Genomic DNA, 18,829 nt, shown 5'->3' with positions numbered 1-18,829 from the left:
TGGGGAAATTAACCATTATAATGAAGGTAAGAGAAGGAGTAGAATTTTGGAAGTTATAAATTTCGAGAATGATCTCTTTCTCTTTTATTATAAGTGGTTCAAAACCATGGCAATGTCTTTCATCAGTTTCATGAATCATGAATCTTGCTTCTTTTTCTTTTTTTTAGAGTATTAACGACGGTACCCTTTAAAAACTTTATGAGTCCAAAGACTAATCCGTGCTGGCCACCAAGAATAGATTGAGATTTAATCTCGGGGGATTCGAATTTGGGAATGAGGGTTACACACCAAGGCTCTTACCAACTCGACAATCTATGATGATATCTCATTAATCTATTTTGTAAGACTATAATGGTTCGAGTTTAAGATTTAATCTTGTTATTATTAGGTTAATTAATCTGAATTATGAAGTTAAATTGTATGATGCCGTCACGAGAAAAGATAATCATAACGAAGAATTGTGGATTGAAACGATAGAGTTATCCAAACGAGAACAAATACTTGTGCTTCCCAGCATGACATTCGTTGCGTGAATGTTTCATACATTTGATGCAAAAAGAATGTCTGTATTCATATGGTGATTTCCTCTTCCTCTATCTCCGATCCCCTAATCTCTCTCACTTTCAGATAGATCAAACCAGATCTAGCTTCAATAATATATAGCACAAGTTCATTTCACTTAACGAATGGCAGTCAATTTATTACTTTAACCTGATCTCTAACAGTAGTTTACTGGTGCTGGTATAGCGATCAAGTCACAAATCGTGGACCTGGGCAAAGCAACTGATAGAAAATTCGTCGACCTAATTTAGCTTAATCTCCATCTCTGAATTTTCTAATATACTAATCTCCAGCTGACTACGATATCAAGCACACGAAAGAATCGCGCGCCATCTGTACAAAGTTTCTCATCCTCAGACATCATTTTCATTACATTTTTGGTTCTGGGTCAAGAAGCTGGAATATAAATTAACTATTATTGCTAAGGTAGATGCTTCTGAAACAGAAGCTCTAAAAATACATCGAAGCAGATTGAGATTCCGATTCCTTCCTATCAGCAAGAGATAGAATTCGAAAGCAACTGGATAGAATTGCGGAAGGGAAGGATTTAATAATCGAAGCCCCGATCTCTGCCTCAAAACATGCTTCCATGCTAGGAAACCACTCCAAGCCCACAATTGACTTCCCTTCTGAAAGTCAAATAATGCAGCACACGTTCTTTGTCCCCAGTCATCTTTGCTCATACATTTTCAAGAATAAAACATTTAAGAAAACAAAAATATAGTTGTTGAAAGCCAGTAGAAAATCCCTCTCTGCTAATTGAAAATTATTTTCTCCCATTTGGAGGATATCCATTGACATGTTCTTGTAAGCTGGAACATGTTTTCTAGCAGCTAATGGCAGCTGCGTTATCCATATTCCATGAGAAAGAAGTGTCAAAGGGACAATATTAATCAATTGGAGCTTCAAAACCCTTGGGTTACCGAAGTGGTAAGTAAATGCGTGAGGATTAAAATTTGGGATAGGTCAAATTAGATTAAAACCATGGGATAGGTCAAATGCATTAAGATTACGAGATTTATATTCAGTCAACAACGACATGAGTCATTTTGTTAAAATTAATTTCAATATAAATTATTTTCATTAAACTACACACGCTTCATCTGATATCGAATCGCTTGATCGACCACTAAAATAATTATATCATCAAGCAATATATAGATTGCCTGGGGGAGAGGCAATGCATAACAAAAAGTACTATGAGTCATCCATCGACCAAGAGAATGAAATGTTGAGTGCAAATGAACCATACTGCTAGATCGTAGATGCCCAAAATCAAAATCTAATGAAAACTAGGAGCACTACCAAACATCTGGCATTCTCACTGTGTTTGTGCTTTGCCTTGAATCTTTGATGCGTCGGCATCCAAATCCATATAACCAAACACACCGTACCACGAGTATTAATTTACGTCTAAGCCAACTAACCAGCTAATCGATCACCATCTTCCCAACCGTACATAAAAACCCTAGCTAACCCTAACCCCACGCGGCGGCATCAGAATGGGCTCGGTAGGCACCGCCGGTGAACAGTGTTCCACCCACGTGTGCTTTTCCGACATGTGAAGTGGATCAGAGTGGGTGGCGCACGTGACCGCCACGCCACGTGTCGGCTATCACATGGCGACCCCTCCGCGATTAGTTGGACAGAAAAGAGTCGCCGAGTTGGAGGCCACTAACAAAGATCGGGCCCGCTGACCAATGAGGGGTCGACACGCGTGGCCGGAGAAAAATCGGTGGGAGATTTGAAGCGGTAAACGCGGGAAGGGATTGGAAGGAAGAAGAAGGAGTCCAATGGAGCCAAAGTGAGGTGAAGGTTCGAAGTTCGAACCGTGAGGAGCCAACGTTTGAAAAAAGGTGGGTGGTGGTGGTGGTGGTGGGAATGAGACAAGGACTAAGTAGGAGGGTTATCCAAAACCTAACGGAAAGAAATGGCTAGCTGTGCCCTCATTGTTTGAATTGAATTTTTCCCACTAGGGTTTTTTGGATATTTTGATCTTATAGTCCACCCATTGTGCATCTTTTTTCATTATTTACTTCTTTAGTCTATACTCTTTCCATTAAGTTTTACACTTTTTGGTTTAGCGCATTCCGGCCGCCATTGTAACTTCTTATATTAAATTAGTGGACGGATTTTGTTACAATTGGTGCGAGCAAATGATTTATGGCGTTGACAATAACCATTTATTGTATTATGATGACCGTCATTTGTTGTTGTATATTTTGGCAACTTACGATGACTATGTAAATGTTTCATAATTAAATTGTGTATGACTCGTATTGATATTTTTTGTCAACTACGTGTTTTGACCTTTATAATATCAACAATTGAGAATAGACACTGCATAATTGTACATCAATGAAGAAATAGTGGACTGAACAAGACTATAGAACGCTATGATTGACATTTCATACAGGCAATGGAAAACATAACTACTGCTTAATTATGAATTTAAAATTCTAGTAAGAATAGTCTCACTATATATAGACTAGGAGAAAGAACCTACGTTTTTGGACTCTGCAACCAAGTAATTCTAAAACAAAAATCAAAGCCCTAATCAACTTGATGTATGTATAAAATCATTTTACAGCCAAATGACACTATAGCTATATAGAATCGAATAGACGATAAGAATGTAAAACTAAAACATTAACAAACTGTTGAAGCCTAATCCAAATTGCTCCTCCACTTGTGTAAAAACACACCCAATTGGCAGTTTTGTCTTGAACAAATTCCCAGGTGCCAGCACCCCCATTTTAGGGTTTTGTGGATAACCCTAGAAAGCTGGTTTACATGCACCTTCAAACCTAACTGAAAGGCCATCATCTCAGATTTTCAATTCAATTTGAGTAGCAACATATTGCTTGGTGCCTAATTAAAAACACATACTACTCATGTCACATTCTTAAATTTTGACCAGGAGTTATATAATAGACCATACACTTTTTTTCTCCGGAGAAAAAAAAGAGAGGAAGAACCAAACCCCAATTTCGGAATGGACAAAAACGTGCAGAAAAACCAGGAAGCATCCCACGAACGAAGGAATCGAAGGTTCAGCTAAAATCTGGAAGCTGACCAGAAAATTTCAGTTACAGCTATTGACGTGCTCAAGATATATACAGTATAAAATTGCTGTAAATAATATTTGTCGACAGAACATATGTATACTCTTATCAACAATAGTCGGCAAAATCGATCACAAAGCCTATTATAAAATTGTTTCTCCTCTATATTGGGAACCTATGCGTCTCCAGCTTTATTGTAGTTAATCTTTCGTAAAAATCTTTCATCCTTATCTAACCTCAAATTAAATTTACTTGGTTTTAATCGGACGAAGAAAGATATTTTGTTTCCAAATTTTTTTCAACCTTTTTATATTTTCAACCTTTTTATCCTTGTAGATAAGAATCCATATATCAAATCACAATGTAATAACATACCCTTGGTATGAGGGATACGACCAGATTTTTCAGGGGTTTGATGACTTTGATCCCCTTATTTAAACAAATTGAAATGTCGGTAATTTGTCTTGTACTGTAGATATTTATTATTTAATTTCAAAATTCTTTTTTGTTTTTGTGTTTCAAACATAAAAAAATTAGAAATTTAAAAAAAAACTCCAATGAACACTTCATTTGAACATATCCTCAAAGTAGTAACGTTTTATTATCGACACGAAAAGACTTAACACGAAATGCCTATTAGTCTCATTAAACCTTCCTCAAACTGGAAAGGAAGTGCACCGCACTCCAACCAGTATTAGGAAATGTTCTATCGATTTCACCTTATATACCATGTATCACACTATTTTAATTTTTAAATGAACTAAAATATGTCTACTTCACAGCCAACCTAAAATTTGGATTCAAAATTATGGATAAGATTACGAAGAGGATTTTGGTAGCTCAAAGATTATAGTTGACGACAACTAAACCAGTCCAAAGCAAGGCAAGACGGTGTATGGTAGGTGGTTTCATCGAACCAAACCCAAACAATGACCAAGGTCCTCGTCCATCTTTTCCCTTTAAAAAAACGGTTCGTCGTATATTCCTCCCAAAACATTCAAACAAAGCTAACGTTTACACCGTATAGGTCAGTCAGTCGTTTGGTCATATGGATAAGCTTCATTCCCCCCCTATCTAAAATACTAATATTTTTAATTGTTTTCCTTTTTTTAAACGGAAACCGCGACTATCCAAAATAACGCTGCCCATTCCACACGCCTTTAGGAGTTAGGATTTTGCGTTGCCCTATAAATACCCCGCCCTCATCCATTCCTTCTCAATTTAACCTAATCACACTAAAATCAATCCCTTCAGATTTCAAAACAGTTTTTCTTTCTCTGATAATTATGGTTGATTTGGATTGGAAAGCAAAGATGGTCTCCTCAGATATACCCAGCAAATCACCCAGGCTCTCCAACAAGCTCCACCACCTCTCCATCCCCACCTCCTTCCGCGCCGCCCCTCTCCAGTCCGACATCGCCGCCGCCTCCGACCAAGCCTGCTCCACCTACGAGCACTACCTCCGCCTCCCTGAGCTCCGCCGCCTATGGTCCACCACCGAGTTTCCCGCCTGGAAATCCGAGCCTGTTCTCAAGCCCGCTCTCCAAGGCTTGGAGATCTCCTTCCGCTTCGTCTCCACCGTCGTCTCCGACCCGCGGCCGTACGCTAACCGGAGAGAGTGGCGCCGCCGCCTTGAGTCGTTGATCACTAGTGAGGTTCAGCTCATCGCTTTGTTGATCGAGGACGACGAGGAGGACAGCGAGTCACGCGGCGCGGCGCCGATCGTGGATTTGACGACGTCCGGCGGCGCGTTGGCTCGCGACGGGAGCTTTGCCGAAGTGTGGAGAGGCTCCGGCGAGAGCACGGTGGTGAGCCGCACCAGCGAGTCCAGCCTGCTGCCGCGGCTCGCCGCGTGGCAAAAGTCGGAGTCGGTGGCGCAGAAGATTCTCTACTCGATCGAGTGCGAGATGCGGAGCTGTCCCTACACTCTCGGCCTCGGAGAACCAAACCTCGCCGGAAAACCGAACCTCGAATACGACGCCGTTTGCAAACCGTCGGAGCTTCATTCCTTAAAGAAAAGCCCCTACGATAACTACATCGACAACCACGAGAACCAGGCGTTGTACACCACGCACCAGATCCTCGAGTCGTGGGTGTTCGTCTGCCACGAGCTTCTCAAGCGCGTGAACCGCCGTGTGGAGAGCAACGCCGCCGAAAAAGCCGCGAGCGACTGTTACCTTATCGAGCGCGTCTGGAATCTTCTAGCAGAAATCGAGGACCTCCACCTCTTGATGGACCCGGAGGACTTCCTCCGCCTCAAGAATCAGCTCAAAATCAAAACCGTCGACGATACGGAGTCGTTTTGCTTCCGATCAAAAGGGCTGGTTCAAATCACACAGCTTTGTAAAGACTTGAAGCACAAGGTTCCGAAGGTGCTGGGAGTCGAGGTGGACCCGATGGGCGGGCCGAGAATCCAGGAGGCGGCAATGAGGCTCTACTCGGAGAAAACCGGGTCGGGTAAGATCCATTTGCTTCAGGCGATGCAGAGTATCGAGTCGGCGGTGAAGAGGTTCTACTTTTCGTATAAGCAGGTGTTGGTGGTGTTGATGGGGAGCTTGGAGGCGAAGGGGAACAGGGTCGTGGTGGGACCCGAGTACGGCGACGCGCTGAGTCAGATTTATCTGGAGCCGACGTATTTTCCGAGCTTGGATGCGGCGAAGACGTTTCTTGGGGACGGTTTGAGTCATGAGAACGTGGCGGAGAGACGGACGAGGAGGAGGTAGTGGGCTGGTTGTGGAATCGGGTTTGACCCGGACATATAGGATTATATATGGCTAAAAAAGGAAAGGAAAAAGGAATTCTTTTTACTGTTTTGGTTTTTAGACTTTTGTCGATGTATGATGGAAGCTTGTAAAATATTACAATTCTTATGAAATATATCTGATTTTTTCTGATCTAAAGGTTTTACTGTTGTTTTACCCTAAAAGGAAAGAAAATTACATGGTAGATTCTTTGATGGCGACTAAGCAATACTACAAATTCTTTGACAAGAGTACAAGCCTAGAAGTTTCTGTCTTGCTTTTTCAACTAGGGATATAGTGGAGGACTAAGGTTTGTTGGTAAAAATGCTTGGGCCTAGCATTGTTGGTTTAAACTTGGGCCAGGATTAAGACAGAGATCCATATTTTGTGATTTTGTCTATTTTTGCTTTTACGTGTTCTTCTATGCAATGGAGAGAGAGGAACTATAACCTAAATATTTTTTTTCAATAAAACAATCACAGAGGTTGGTAAGAATCTAGGTGCGAAATCTCTATAACCAAGTTTGATTCCTGTCAAGTCATTTTTACTATAGGCCTTTATAGTAACTTGGTGTTTCTTGACCAAATATCTTGACCATCAGGGCTTCCAAGGAGTGAAAACAAGTTAAACAAAGTCATTTGTAAGTTGAAAATAGATAACCTGGAAAGATAGAGAACGCGAGCTGGGAGACAATGCCAGTTTTTCTCGTTTTTGAAATGGATTTCATTTGAACTAGAAGGAATGAAGGATTTACAATTAGATGGTGGCTAATGAGTGGCCTCGTTAAAACCTTGCCCAGTTAAAACCTAGTGGGACAAAATCCTAGGCGAAGGGAAAAAGAGTACCACACACCCCTAAAGTAGAGAGATAAATGTACATGATAGCCTCTATCTGTCCACAATCCACAACAGTATCCAACACTAATGCAATCTTCACCACGACTAAGAGAAATTGCATGACAGAGGTGTTACATTTCTTTCGGAGAGATTTAACTTCTCTCATCATCTCTGCTTGCTACTCCAGAACTGTACGTTTTCATTTGTGTAACAGTCCCAGAAAATATACGAGGAACCAAACGATAATGAAAAATGTATAGGGAAACTTTAGCAAAGACACATTCCTCTTGCAGATGGAATTATGAAGAATTCTTTACCAAGGTTGAATGAAATCAACAGCTCCATCTAAGTTACGCTGACAAATCTGCAATGCAGATTACTGCATGTACATCATGGTAAGGTGCCTCTTGGAGTTTTGAGGTTCCTCCCTGTAAAAGAATCAATATGATCATTGAGTAACAATATAAAGCTTGTTTATGGCGAATCAATATTTGATCGATGCTCTACGTAGTTCTATTCATAACAGGAATTACAAAGCTGAAAGACAAAGGTATGCTCCTTACGCTCACGATCACATACACTACCTCTACCTGATGTATTACTCATGATCACATATTTGTATTACTCATAATGGTTTGCAAGGATGGTTGTAATTAAATGAATTAATTTATTCCGGACTATTGTCATTTTTCTTCCTTAGACCTTAGTAGTAATGATATCATAGCTATACAAATGTGTACAGCAGCCGAACCCAATGTTTTTACCATGAATCATCATTTCCTGCACATAAGCCTCGATCTTAAAAGTTAACTAATAGCTAGGTCGAGAACAAAAATAATTATCAGAGCATTGGAGACAAACATTAAAGATAATCATTTGCCACAGTATATAGCTGTGTATCTAATCTCCACATAACTTATGTGACATAAGTAATTTGTTGATGGACGGCTTATATATTTTCAAATTATATAGGTTTTAACCTGCTATAATCGTTCTTATTATATATATAGTTGTAAGTGTAATGAAATATTGTTGAAGGTGCAACATACATTTACCTTTTCAATCTTCAGAGTTCTTCTTGCGCGCTGTATCTAGACATTGATGGTTGGGATGTGAGAAATCTTGGTCCACGTACTGCTCACCTATTCCTTGTTGGTTGGGATGTGGCGTCTTCCACAGGAGTTCCTGCAGTGCTTTTAGCCTATGGCACCAAGAAATTGTCAACTCGGAAAGGCATGGCATTATTATTGCCATCTTCTCAGAACCTCCCTTGACTCCTTCCCACTCTTTCCAGAGAAGCATGTCGTCGAAGGTGAGTTGCTTCAACTTCGGGAACGACGTTTGCCTCCTACCTTCCCAGCTAGTTTCTAATTCATCATGAGCATGCAATCCTCAAAACTCAACTCCTACCATTCTCACAGAAACGCCCTTAATGCTCAGTGATTCAAGGGATGCCAGATTTGCTAAGCAAGGCAAATCATCACTGACATCATACCGTGTAAGTGTAAGCAGTCTCAAGGTGTGTAAAGACGACCACCAATCAGTCCACAAGGGCTTCCCTTTATAACGATGAATCCTCAAAGATTCTAAACGGGGAGGTGGTTGTAGGGCGGGCCATCATATCATTCCATCCCAAACCGAACTCAACATTTAAGACCAAACGAACGAGGTGCACCTTCTTAACCATGATCGCAGCTGCCTCTTCTTCTCTCTCTGCATCAGCAGCCTCTTCTTCTGTCGCCGCATCAGCCTTTCTGCCTCGTACAGTTTCAATAGTAAGACGTCTTGAAGGTGGTTCAAGTTTCTCAGATGTTCCAACTTGTTTCCTTCATCACCATCTTGGACATAATACTTATCTAGGGTTTGCAGACTCATTAGTCCATCTATTCCCCTCAGCTTTAGATTCTCACAGCCACGGACACTGAGAAGCTTCAAGTTAATTAGCCCTCCCAATTCTACTTTCTTGAGCCTAACGCACTCAACTAGACGCAAGGTTTGCAGATTGCGTAAGTCACCCACGTTGTCGGGTAATTCCTCCAGCCACCGGTTCTCCGATAAATCAATATACCTCAAATGGATCATCCAATTATCTCCATTGGAATTGCCTTAATCCCAGTTCTAATCCAGGTTAGTGTCCTAACGTATTTCAAATGCACAATCTCCCTTTAGCTAATGCAAAGATCGAAACCAGGATAATTCCAAACTACTAGGGTGCGCAAATTTTCACACCTGTGAAAATTATCCAAAATGCTGGAAGGTTTGAAATTTGTTAGAGTCAAATGACGAACCTTTTCATTCACTCTCTGGAAGAAAGGTTGCCCATCATTCACAATCAGAAAATAATTCTTCGTCATATACAACAAAAAGTCATGTATAATATCATGTATTTTGCAATTTGTTTTCCCGGATTCATCCACCTCAACTTCAAGGAAGAAAGATCGTTTTAGTGTTTTACTCATATGTCAAAATACTTTAGAACAGGACTTTTTGTTTCTTCACTTTCTTTCCCATTCAAATAATTTTGCGACCTTGTCATACACATAATCTTTTGGGAAGATAGTACAGTACAAAAGACAAATTCTGATTTCATGGGCCAAATCATTATAACTCAGTAATAGTGGTTGAAAAATTTGTTGTTCAATATCTTCTATCTCCCACAACTTGCTATTTAGAACATTTTCCCACTCTTTCAATGTTTTCTTCTCACGCACCATGCTACCTAATGTCTTAGCAGCAAGAGGCATGCCATGACCACTTTTCTACTATCTTTTCACCAACATCTAGACACATTCTAGACTCACTACGTTTCTCTGCGCCTGCATTGTAATAAAACAATGACAGACAAAATTCGTCACTCAACTGCTTCAAATGGATCAGAGTAGCAACTTCCTCATTTCGAGTAGTCACTATTATTCTACTGCCCATGACACCATAACGAAGAGGTTTAATTAATTCTTCCCACTGAGAATGTTTCGGGTTCCAGACATCATCTAAGACAAGGAGAAACTTTTCTCTCCTAATCAAAGAATGTATACATTCCATCAAAACTTGCGAGCTATTTGAAGTTTTTGAGGTGTTAAACTTGTCTAGACATTCGATAACATTTCTAGCAATCTTGACCTCATTAAAAGTGTCCGTCACACAAACCCATATTCTCTTATCAAAATGGGTTTTCACTTTTTTTGTCACTATATGCGAGTTGGGAAAGAGTTGTTTTTCCCATTCCGCCCATTCCTACAATAGGGATGATGAGAGGGACCTCATAATCTTGACTACTCTCCTCATTTAGCAACTTGCTTAGTATAATGTTCTTTTCCTTTTCTCGACCAAATATCCAACCACTGGGAAAACATGTGGTTTCTTGTCGAGGTATTTCACCCCCTCTTGTTGTGTGGTTTTCAAACTGAAATCTTTGTTTTCCCTTGTCAATCAAAGCTAATTTTTCATTTAGCTTTTTTATCCTCACAACAAAATCACGACAAATACTCAATCTACTAACTTGGCCAAAACTAGAGCAAGATGGAAAAGAGCGGCAACATACCTTCTTCACATTTCCCCCTCCATACGTTGCTTTAGGACATGAGTGCTCCATTCATCCAACATATTATCCATCTCGTCGGAAACTTCATTTAGTTCTTGCAGCTAATGTCTCTCGCATGCCTCCCCTGCTTGTTTCGACTCTGCATCCTTGAGGACAGTTTGAATTGCTTTGAGATTACGGGTGAGACTTTTGACTTCTTCCTCAACTTCAGTGACCAAGTTTAACTCTCCTCGGACCTTGTCCACGGTGATAGTAGCCGCACGCTCTAGGAGAGAGCCAACTAGTGCTTCAGCCATGTTCTTACTTCAAGACCGATCGAAATGTAAGTGGAAAGGATATGAAATATGGAGTAAATGGTAAGATTTCCCAACTTTATATCGCATTAATCATCTCAGTTTAATGTGTGGTCTGAGTGTGAAACATGTTTCTCACGGAACTTTCACTTTTGATCATTTGCTATCTTGCAAGCAATGTTCTAAAAAACGCTAATCGGGCGGACAGTTAGTGCCTAACGCCCAGAGGATTAATTGGACGCCTAGGCGGTTTTGTATTTTCCATATTTTTTACTTTTTAATAGCAAATAAAATATAAAAATAAATTTATATAATGCATTATAATGTTCCAAAATAGCAAATATACTTCAAAAATAAATAAAATGGTCAACTACTATGTTCTTAGAAATAAAAAAAAACAATTTGAAATAAACAAATTAGGCTTTGATGTGTTTTGATTTTTTTTTATTTAAAAAAAAAAACTAATTGGGCCGCCTAGCTAGCCCAGGCGCCGCTCAACTTGCCTAGGCGGCCGTTTTTCATGTTGCCACCCAGATTTAAATGATTAGTGGGAAATCAGAACGGTGAGCTGACGCTTAGCGCCTAGACGGCCCTGGGCGGAGTTTTTTTAGAACATTGCTTGCAATTGTGTCTATCGAGAGGATGATGCTACCAAAGACTAAAGACCATGTTCCTTTCGGGTTAAAGGTAGTGGTGGGAGATTGTCTGCTGTCTGCAAACTGTAGTTGGTTTTTTTGCTATTAACGTTTCTGTGCTGGATTAGAATGATGTTGATTTTGCTTGGGAGTGTGACGGACCAAAAATCCAAAATGAATTATTGAAGACTCTTCTACTTTTTCAAGTGATGTGGAAGCATCTTTGTGGTGATAAAGGGGAAAGATTCCTAGCCTGCTTTGGTTTTGGCACTTTGGTCATCTCAATATGCATAACTGAGAGTATGCATGATTGATATGAGGAGAATCCGATAATCTCAACTATGTATATGTGAATGTATAAATGTATATATGGAGATATATAAATACATATATAGCATATGATTTGGGTGGAATGATGATGAATTTTAGCGCAAGTAAAAAGTCCCCTGTTTTTCTGCTGCAAAATTCAACCCTTTCTTGGATCCGGAAAGGTTGTCAAAATATTTGATAATTTCATCTGTGTAATGGTACCAGAAAATGGATGAGGAACTTGACGAAAATGATAACCGATGAGGAAACAAAAAGTGCTTAGCAGTTGCATGACTTGCATCCCTCAAGCAGATGAAATTGTCTTGAAACTTCTAAATGAATCTAGAGACGTAAAATTGCAAAGATATTTCCCAGTTGTGCAAACTCCCCATCCTCTCCATTCTCCAAAAAGGAGTCTCCTAGTGAATGAAGGAAACAAGAGTGTGCTGAAGTCGTCTGATTGGTACCTCTGCTACTTGACTCGATCAGCCCTCACCTGGGTACATCTGAATGCTCGATCGACTTAGACTCGTGCATAGATTAGCCGAAATATGTTGAACAGAGCTGAAAGTCGATAGTACAAAACTACAAATACAAGACAAACTACTCTCTAATAGATGACAAAAGAAAATTCAATGAAACAGGGAAGTGGACATTTCTTCAGATAATGTCTCACGAGTTACAGGAGTTTCACTACCTGCAAGGCACAAGTTATAACTGATACAGAGTTGTGTTAATAACCAGAGAAGCATCCCATCAGTTGTGCTTGTGCAACTACAAAGTGATTCTGAATGCTTCGAGCTTCAATATGAGCTCAGAGCTCTGCCCTCTATCTTCTATAATTTGTACAAAAATTAGTGGAACTAGACGCCTAGTAACCTGAATTGAATGAAAATAATCACTTCTCCTCAACACTAGGGGAAGCAGGAAACTCCGAGCGGCTACTCATACGTCCATTCTTGCAAGTTGCAACCCATAGGTGCAGAGGATCTGCATTACTGCATATTATGAGAGCATATCATCGAACCACCTAATTTAATTTATCTACACCAAAGTACATCAACCATAGTATATAGTTTCATAGTTGCATGCCTTAACTAACTCAATCACGGTTATTGGATGCAAACAAAAAATGATAATGTACCCTCATCTCTTCATACTCATTCCATTTTCTTATACAACGAATGAAAGCTCGAAAACGGAAACTACATTCCTTGGTAGCATGTAGTCGCCTGCCACTGCTCTTTTGAACAACTGCAAACACATTTGAATCTAATACACAAAGTTATCCCCTAATCTCATGACTTCACTCTTTATCATACCAGTACTCGACAGGATTTTGTTACATCAACTTCTACATCCACCATGAACAATGTTCTAATTCCTGCCTACATTCATCATGGTTTGGAGTTTCAGGTACATATTCTCCCGATCCTTCTTTTTGTTGATAAGTTTCTTATATGCAATCATTTCATGTAATAAAAATGAAAAATATTTGGTGAAAGTTTTTTGACCCGTTGTATTTCTATAGGGAATCGTAGAAGAGTGCAGGATCACTACCCACTTGTTAAAAATATTGAAAGAAATTTAAAGAAACTCGAAAACGGAACACATAAGCCATTTGCGTGCTGACACGTCACAACTTCAGATCGCGGCAAGTGTCATCTCTTCAATCGAGCACGTGTGAAGGTGACTCAGAACCACCTCACATAATAGGAGCTTCGGCTAGTTTCAAGAGAAAAAGACGCTTGTTTAGTTGTAGGCATGTGACTCGGACATAGTCCAAGCTAATCCTCAAATTCAACTACATTTGTATAGTCACTGATGTTGCAAACAAATATATAATATAAAGATCTGTAATTTCTCCCCTGGATTTGCCTAAAAAGCAATCATCAAAATAAGCTGGTTCAAATTTAACAAGAGCAATAAAAAGCTCATTAGCTCTCATTCACTGAACTCCGAGAATTTCGACCATTCTATGGCCATTAAGCTCTTAACTTTCTTAGCAGAAAGGAAGGCTCTAAAAAGTTTCTTATTTATTTTTCCTCATTAGACTTTCTCAATTCACACAGAGATTAACAAGCTCCTATCTGCAACTGAAGTCTCCTCCATGTTAGAGGAATTTGTGAACAAAAATGGTGGTGGGAAGCCATTCCAGCCAAGCTGAAGATCATCTGGGTTTGCCATGCAATCATCTATTATGTAAGTATGTATGTACTCTCCAATTTCACCTTTATTGATTTTCAGTTTTAGGATGTGGGTTTGTGGAAAAGAGTTCCTCATTTCCGTAGATAATCATGAAGATTGTGAATTGTTGACTAAAAGGGTGTTTTCATTGCCTTTTATCCAATTCAGGTTGGATTGAATAAAAGCAAAAGCGATCCTAACTTGTTTATCAAGAAGAGAAAACGACTTCTGGAGCCAAGTTAGAGACTTTTTGGTGGTGGATCCATATCTTGTTTCCAAATCGAAGACGTCTTCCTCATTATAAGGCTTTTTGTTTCGGCACGGGCTTCATGGAAGTGTAACCCACTTTTTCTCTATTGCACACTTTCAATCTTTTCTTCAATTTTCAGTCTTGTTGTGAATCTGGGGTAGTATTTATTTGTGGTAATTCTCGAGTTCTCTGTGTTGAACAATCATGGGTTCGGGGATTGTTGCTTCTGGGACTTGGCAAAGGTTACAGATTCCAGCTTCTCGTTCAGTTTCTTGTGCTTCTTGTAGTTCAAAGTCATCGTTTTCGATTTCTTTAGCTAAGCCTAGTGGAAATGGAGGTATGAGGCATGGATTAGTTCATAGTTTGGTGTTTTCAGGGTCGAGTAAGTTAAAAGGTTGTAGCTTGAAGCAAACTTGTAGAGCTAGTTTTGAGGATTTCTCCTATGATGAAATGTCAGATCAGATTGAGGAATTGTCTCGGAAGTTGGAAAGTTGTAGCGATAATGACGAATATGAAGAGGATGATGCATCTTGGGTTATGTCCAAAGTTTCGATGTCTAGGCTCAGGCAAAGAGAAAAGAGAAGAGACAGTGGTTTTTCAATGCAATTTTCGAGGTGCAAGCTTAATGCTTTAGAGCCATCTCTGCTTGGGATTAATCCTGAGCCATCATTCTGGCCAGAGAGAAGTGATTTTGTTCTAGCAGACATTGCACGAAAGGCAAACAGCCTTGAGTTTCCTATGTCCCTTAGGTTGTTGAAGAAGAAGCATCAACAATGGGGAGAGAGTTCCAGAGAAGTAGGGCAGTACACTGCTTTTAGCTCTGTGAACAAGGCCTTCTCGTCCATGGTGTTTATCATCCATGAGCTTCATAGCTATGCATTAAGTATAGGGGGTTGTCTATACTGTGAAGACTTTAAGGATATCATATCAAAGGTGCAGAGAGAAATGAACTCTTCATTTGTATGGTTGTTTCAGCAGGTCTTTTCAAAGTCACCAACTCTCGTTGTGTATGTGATGATATTGTTGGCAAATTTCACGGTTTATTCAATGAATGGTAAGAATGCTGTTCTTCCAGATACTACTCCTATGCCTGATGTGGCCGGGACTTTGGGTCGGTTTGTGTATGAACCGCTAGAACTACCGCCCCTTTGGTTCCATGGGGATGATGACCCCTGTGAGCAAGGCGAATTGAGCCCCAGTGAAAATGAGAATAAAGATGGGGCTGGCCCTAAGTTGTTCAAGTTTCCGACTGAAAAGATATTTGATGTTTCGTCGTTGAATAATGAGGAGCTGAATTTGTGGAAATCAGTCCTGGAAGAAGCTTCTAACATGCAGGCAGAATTGAGGGCTGAGGATCTTGATCATGAGACTGTGCAACAATTTGTGTCACCTGTATCTGTGAATCTGGAAGCAGATGATTATGACTGCTACTTTAAAACAGATATTTTGTACCAGATGAGCTTAGCTCAGGAGCCAAATAATACACTTCTACTGTCAAACTATGCACAATTTCTCTACCTCGTGGCTCATGATCATGACAGGTGAATTACCATATTATTTGTTTCAACGTACTAGTTGCTTTTATGGATAACTGTCGTTGCTTGCTTGTCTGAACTAAACTCGATTATGAGGAACACACCATTAAGGTGAAATTTAACTAATAGATGCATACCATATATGTTATTGTCTATGCATACAAGTCCTTAATTTGTTAGGTTGGACCAAGAAGGAACTGATACATACATAAATTTGGTTCTATTTTGTTATTTTTTAAGGCCTGCATTGCACTGGAATAAAGGAAATTTAGGATTGGATGTTTATATTTGCTGCATGTTGTCTTCTTTGATGATATGTATACTATGGTGGGGTTGGGTGAGAGATCCTTACGGATTTTGCTGCTCTGATTTACATGGGTCCAAGAAGTTCAAGTGCCCAACAAATTTTACTTTGTATTATCTATCATACATATGGTTTTTAAATTGTGACCGATGTGGTGTTACTATCTAGTTTATGCCCGAGTAATGACTGATGTAATTTGTATGATCTATGTTGGTGTATGCAGGGCGGAGGAGTGCTTTAGGCGAGCAGCTCAAGCTGAGAAACCTGATGCCGAAGCTCTAAGCCTATATGCAGACTTCTTATGGTATGTAAGGAACGACATTTGGGGTGCGGAAGAGAGATACCTGCAAGCAATATCAGCTGAGCCCTCGAGCCCCTATTACGCCTCCAGGTATGCCCGTTTCCTTTGGCGTACCGGGGGCACAGACACTTGCTACCCTCTCGAATCCTATGATAAAGTGTCGTAATTGGTTAAATAAAGATACAGGGCTGTATATGTTCCTCGATGCTTTATTTTTGTTACATAATCTACTAATGAGTCACTGCACTAATTAGATTAGTTATCAATACCAGCGTAATTCCACTAAGGAAATAAAAATGACTGACCTCATTTGAGATCAGATTGATTGCAAAATTAGATGACCCAGTTTTGTAACCTCAGTCATTGCAGAATTATCTTATCCAATTTTGTACTCCAGTTTGATCATAATATGAAATGAGCTTGACATTGAGTTTTTCCACTGGAGTTTGTACCCCACTACCCTTTTTCACCAACATTTGGTTTTATTTTGTCATTTCACCTATCCTAGATTCCTAATTCATTGGATAATGAAGAACATGTGATTATCATCCGTGCAATTCTAGCCATAAAGTTGCAATATTGATGAATGTAAGCGAGTAATGCTACAAAAGTCGTTTGTGCTTATCAGAGACTTGTTCAGAGGTCTCTAGTTGATCTGCTGGACTTGTATTGAAGAAGTAAACCAAGGCAAGGTCCCTTCTTCTTGCTACACTATGCAGTCCCTTCATGTTAACCTTCCTCGATCGGTCGCGTGTATGAGCAGCTGAGCAAGAGTTGGATAGCAAAAACACTAGACTGTCGATCTAACTTGCTAGTAAGAGCATCTCCAACCCTTGGTCTAAAACCTATAATAGGTTTAGGATTTGTAAAATCTCATCTCCAACCCTACTACCCAAGTTGAGCTAAAATAGGATTTACCTAAAATGTGTCCTATTTTGACTAATCAAATATGACCAAACCTATAATTTATGAGGGTGAATAGGTGTGTGCGTGCCACTGGGTCAGATTTTATTATTAAACAATTGGATTTCATTTTATATATGATTAAATATGTTTGGGTTTTGCTTCCATGGGTTGAAGATGTAAAACCTATATGAATATTATAGGTTTGTGTGGCCTAAAATTTGAATATAAGTTTAGAATTTAAATCAATTGATGGAGATGCCCTAAGGTCATCGCTGCACAATCAAGAATTTTAAGAGTAGGTTTTAGTTGGGTTTATCTCATGGCAACGTAATAATATGGCTCTAAAAGCTGTAGAGAATATGTAGTTTTCATCTATAACCGCCTTCCGCTATTAATATGGTTGTTGATCATAGGGGGGTGGTAGGAAAATGAGTTCTAGGAGAAAGACCTTATATAAGGGTTTTAACAAACAAGCTTACACAAAATATGATTAGCTAGATGACTAATAGCTAGTGCATTTGATGCTTCTTGAAAAGTGCAAGCAAAGACTTCCAAAGGAAAACCACTTACATTTTGAGGGCACATAACAACTTCCCTGACTGTGTTTCTGTAATAGAATAGGAAATGGGGAAATGGATCACATAATCTGATCATTTCTTCCCAAGTCCAATCTGAGTACTTGAGTAAGAGGGATGCAAATAGAAGTAAAATGGCTGATCATGTTGCTTATTTGATTGCTGAGGGAAGGACCCGCTCCAGTAACTTGCTCACAATGCTCGGCATCAAAATGTGTGATCATGATCAAGCACAAAATTTGCATTGCATGCCTTCAGAAACCGCAATCATAATATCTGGATGAAGTAACAATCACAATAATCTGGAAGAAACCGCAACCACAATATCGAAAACACAAACTATTTCCCTTGGTTCATCATCGGATGTACATGTCAAGGTTTGCAGTCTTCACATGAGCCAAAATGCATTGGTAGTTTATAGGGCCTGTCTAGCAGTATTCTGTTGGAATCTAATTAACAAAATCTTAGTTACAGCATTATTTTTTATCCAAGCATTCGTTCGTTCATGACTTCAAATGACTACAGGCATTACTTAAACAAATGTGTAATCAAATGCTTAGTTGATATCAATTGTCAATGAAAGATATTGGGAGATATTAAACAAACTTGGTGTGTTTGTATTTTCTGGGACGTTAAAAGATCGGTGGTTTTTTGAGGGTTTTGCAAGAGGCTGACATACATATGGTAATGAGTTGGCTTGTGTTGGCTTCTCCGCTGTTCCATAATAGTTGTGCTAGCATTGCATTAGAGATTATCGCTATAGCTTATGCTTATGAAAATATGAAATTGT

General features: G+C 39.6%; 2 protein-coding genes and 1 pseudogene across 2 annotated transcripts; 2 read left to right on the top strand and 1 right to left on the bottom strand.

Moving 5' to 3' along the window:
• The first annotated feature begins 4,912 nt into the window (after window positions 1-4,912).
• Window positions 4,913-6,522, top strand: LOC101296042 (nematode resistance protein-like HSPRO2-like). Its single transcript, XM_004307573.1, has 2 exons — window positions 4,913-5,404; window positions 5,453-6,522. Exons 1-2 carry the CDS (start codon window positions 4,913-4,915, stop codon window positions 6,347-6,349), a joined length of 1,389 nt encoding a protein of 462 aa, XP_004307621.1. The 3' UTR covers window positions 6,350-6,522.
• A 3,176-nt stretch (window positions 6,523-9,698) lies between these two features.
• Window positions 9,699-11,040, bottom strand: LOC101294810 (annotated as a pseudogene).
• A 2,950-nt stretch (window positions 11,041-13,990) lies between these two features.
• On the top strand, window positions 13,991-16,991 carry LOC101295757. The gene is made up of 3 exons (XM_004307572.1): window positions 13,991-14,191; window positions 14,337-15,959; window positions 16,481-16,991. Exons 2-3 carry the CDS (start codon window positions 14,623-14,625, stop codon window positions 16,722-16,724), a joined length of 1,581 nt encoding a protein of 526 aa, XP_004307620.1. The 5' UTR covers window positions 13,991-14,191; window positions 14,337-14,622; the 3' UTR covers window positions 16,725-16,991.
• The last annotated feature ends 1,838 nt before the right edge of the window (window positions 16,992-18,829 follow it).

The sequence above is a fragment of the Fragaria vesca genome, linkage group LG7 (genome assembly GCF_000184155.1).
Source record: "Fragaria vesca subsp. vesca linkage group LG7, FraVesHawaii_1.0, whole genome shotgun sequence".
In the NCBI taxonomy this organism is placed as follows: Eukaryota; Viridiplantae; Streptophyta; class Magnoliopsida; order Rosales; family Rosaceae; genus Fragaria; species Fragaria vesca.
This window is presented reverse-complemented; position numbering and strand designations above follow the sequence as displayed.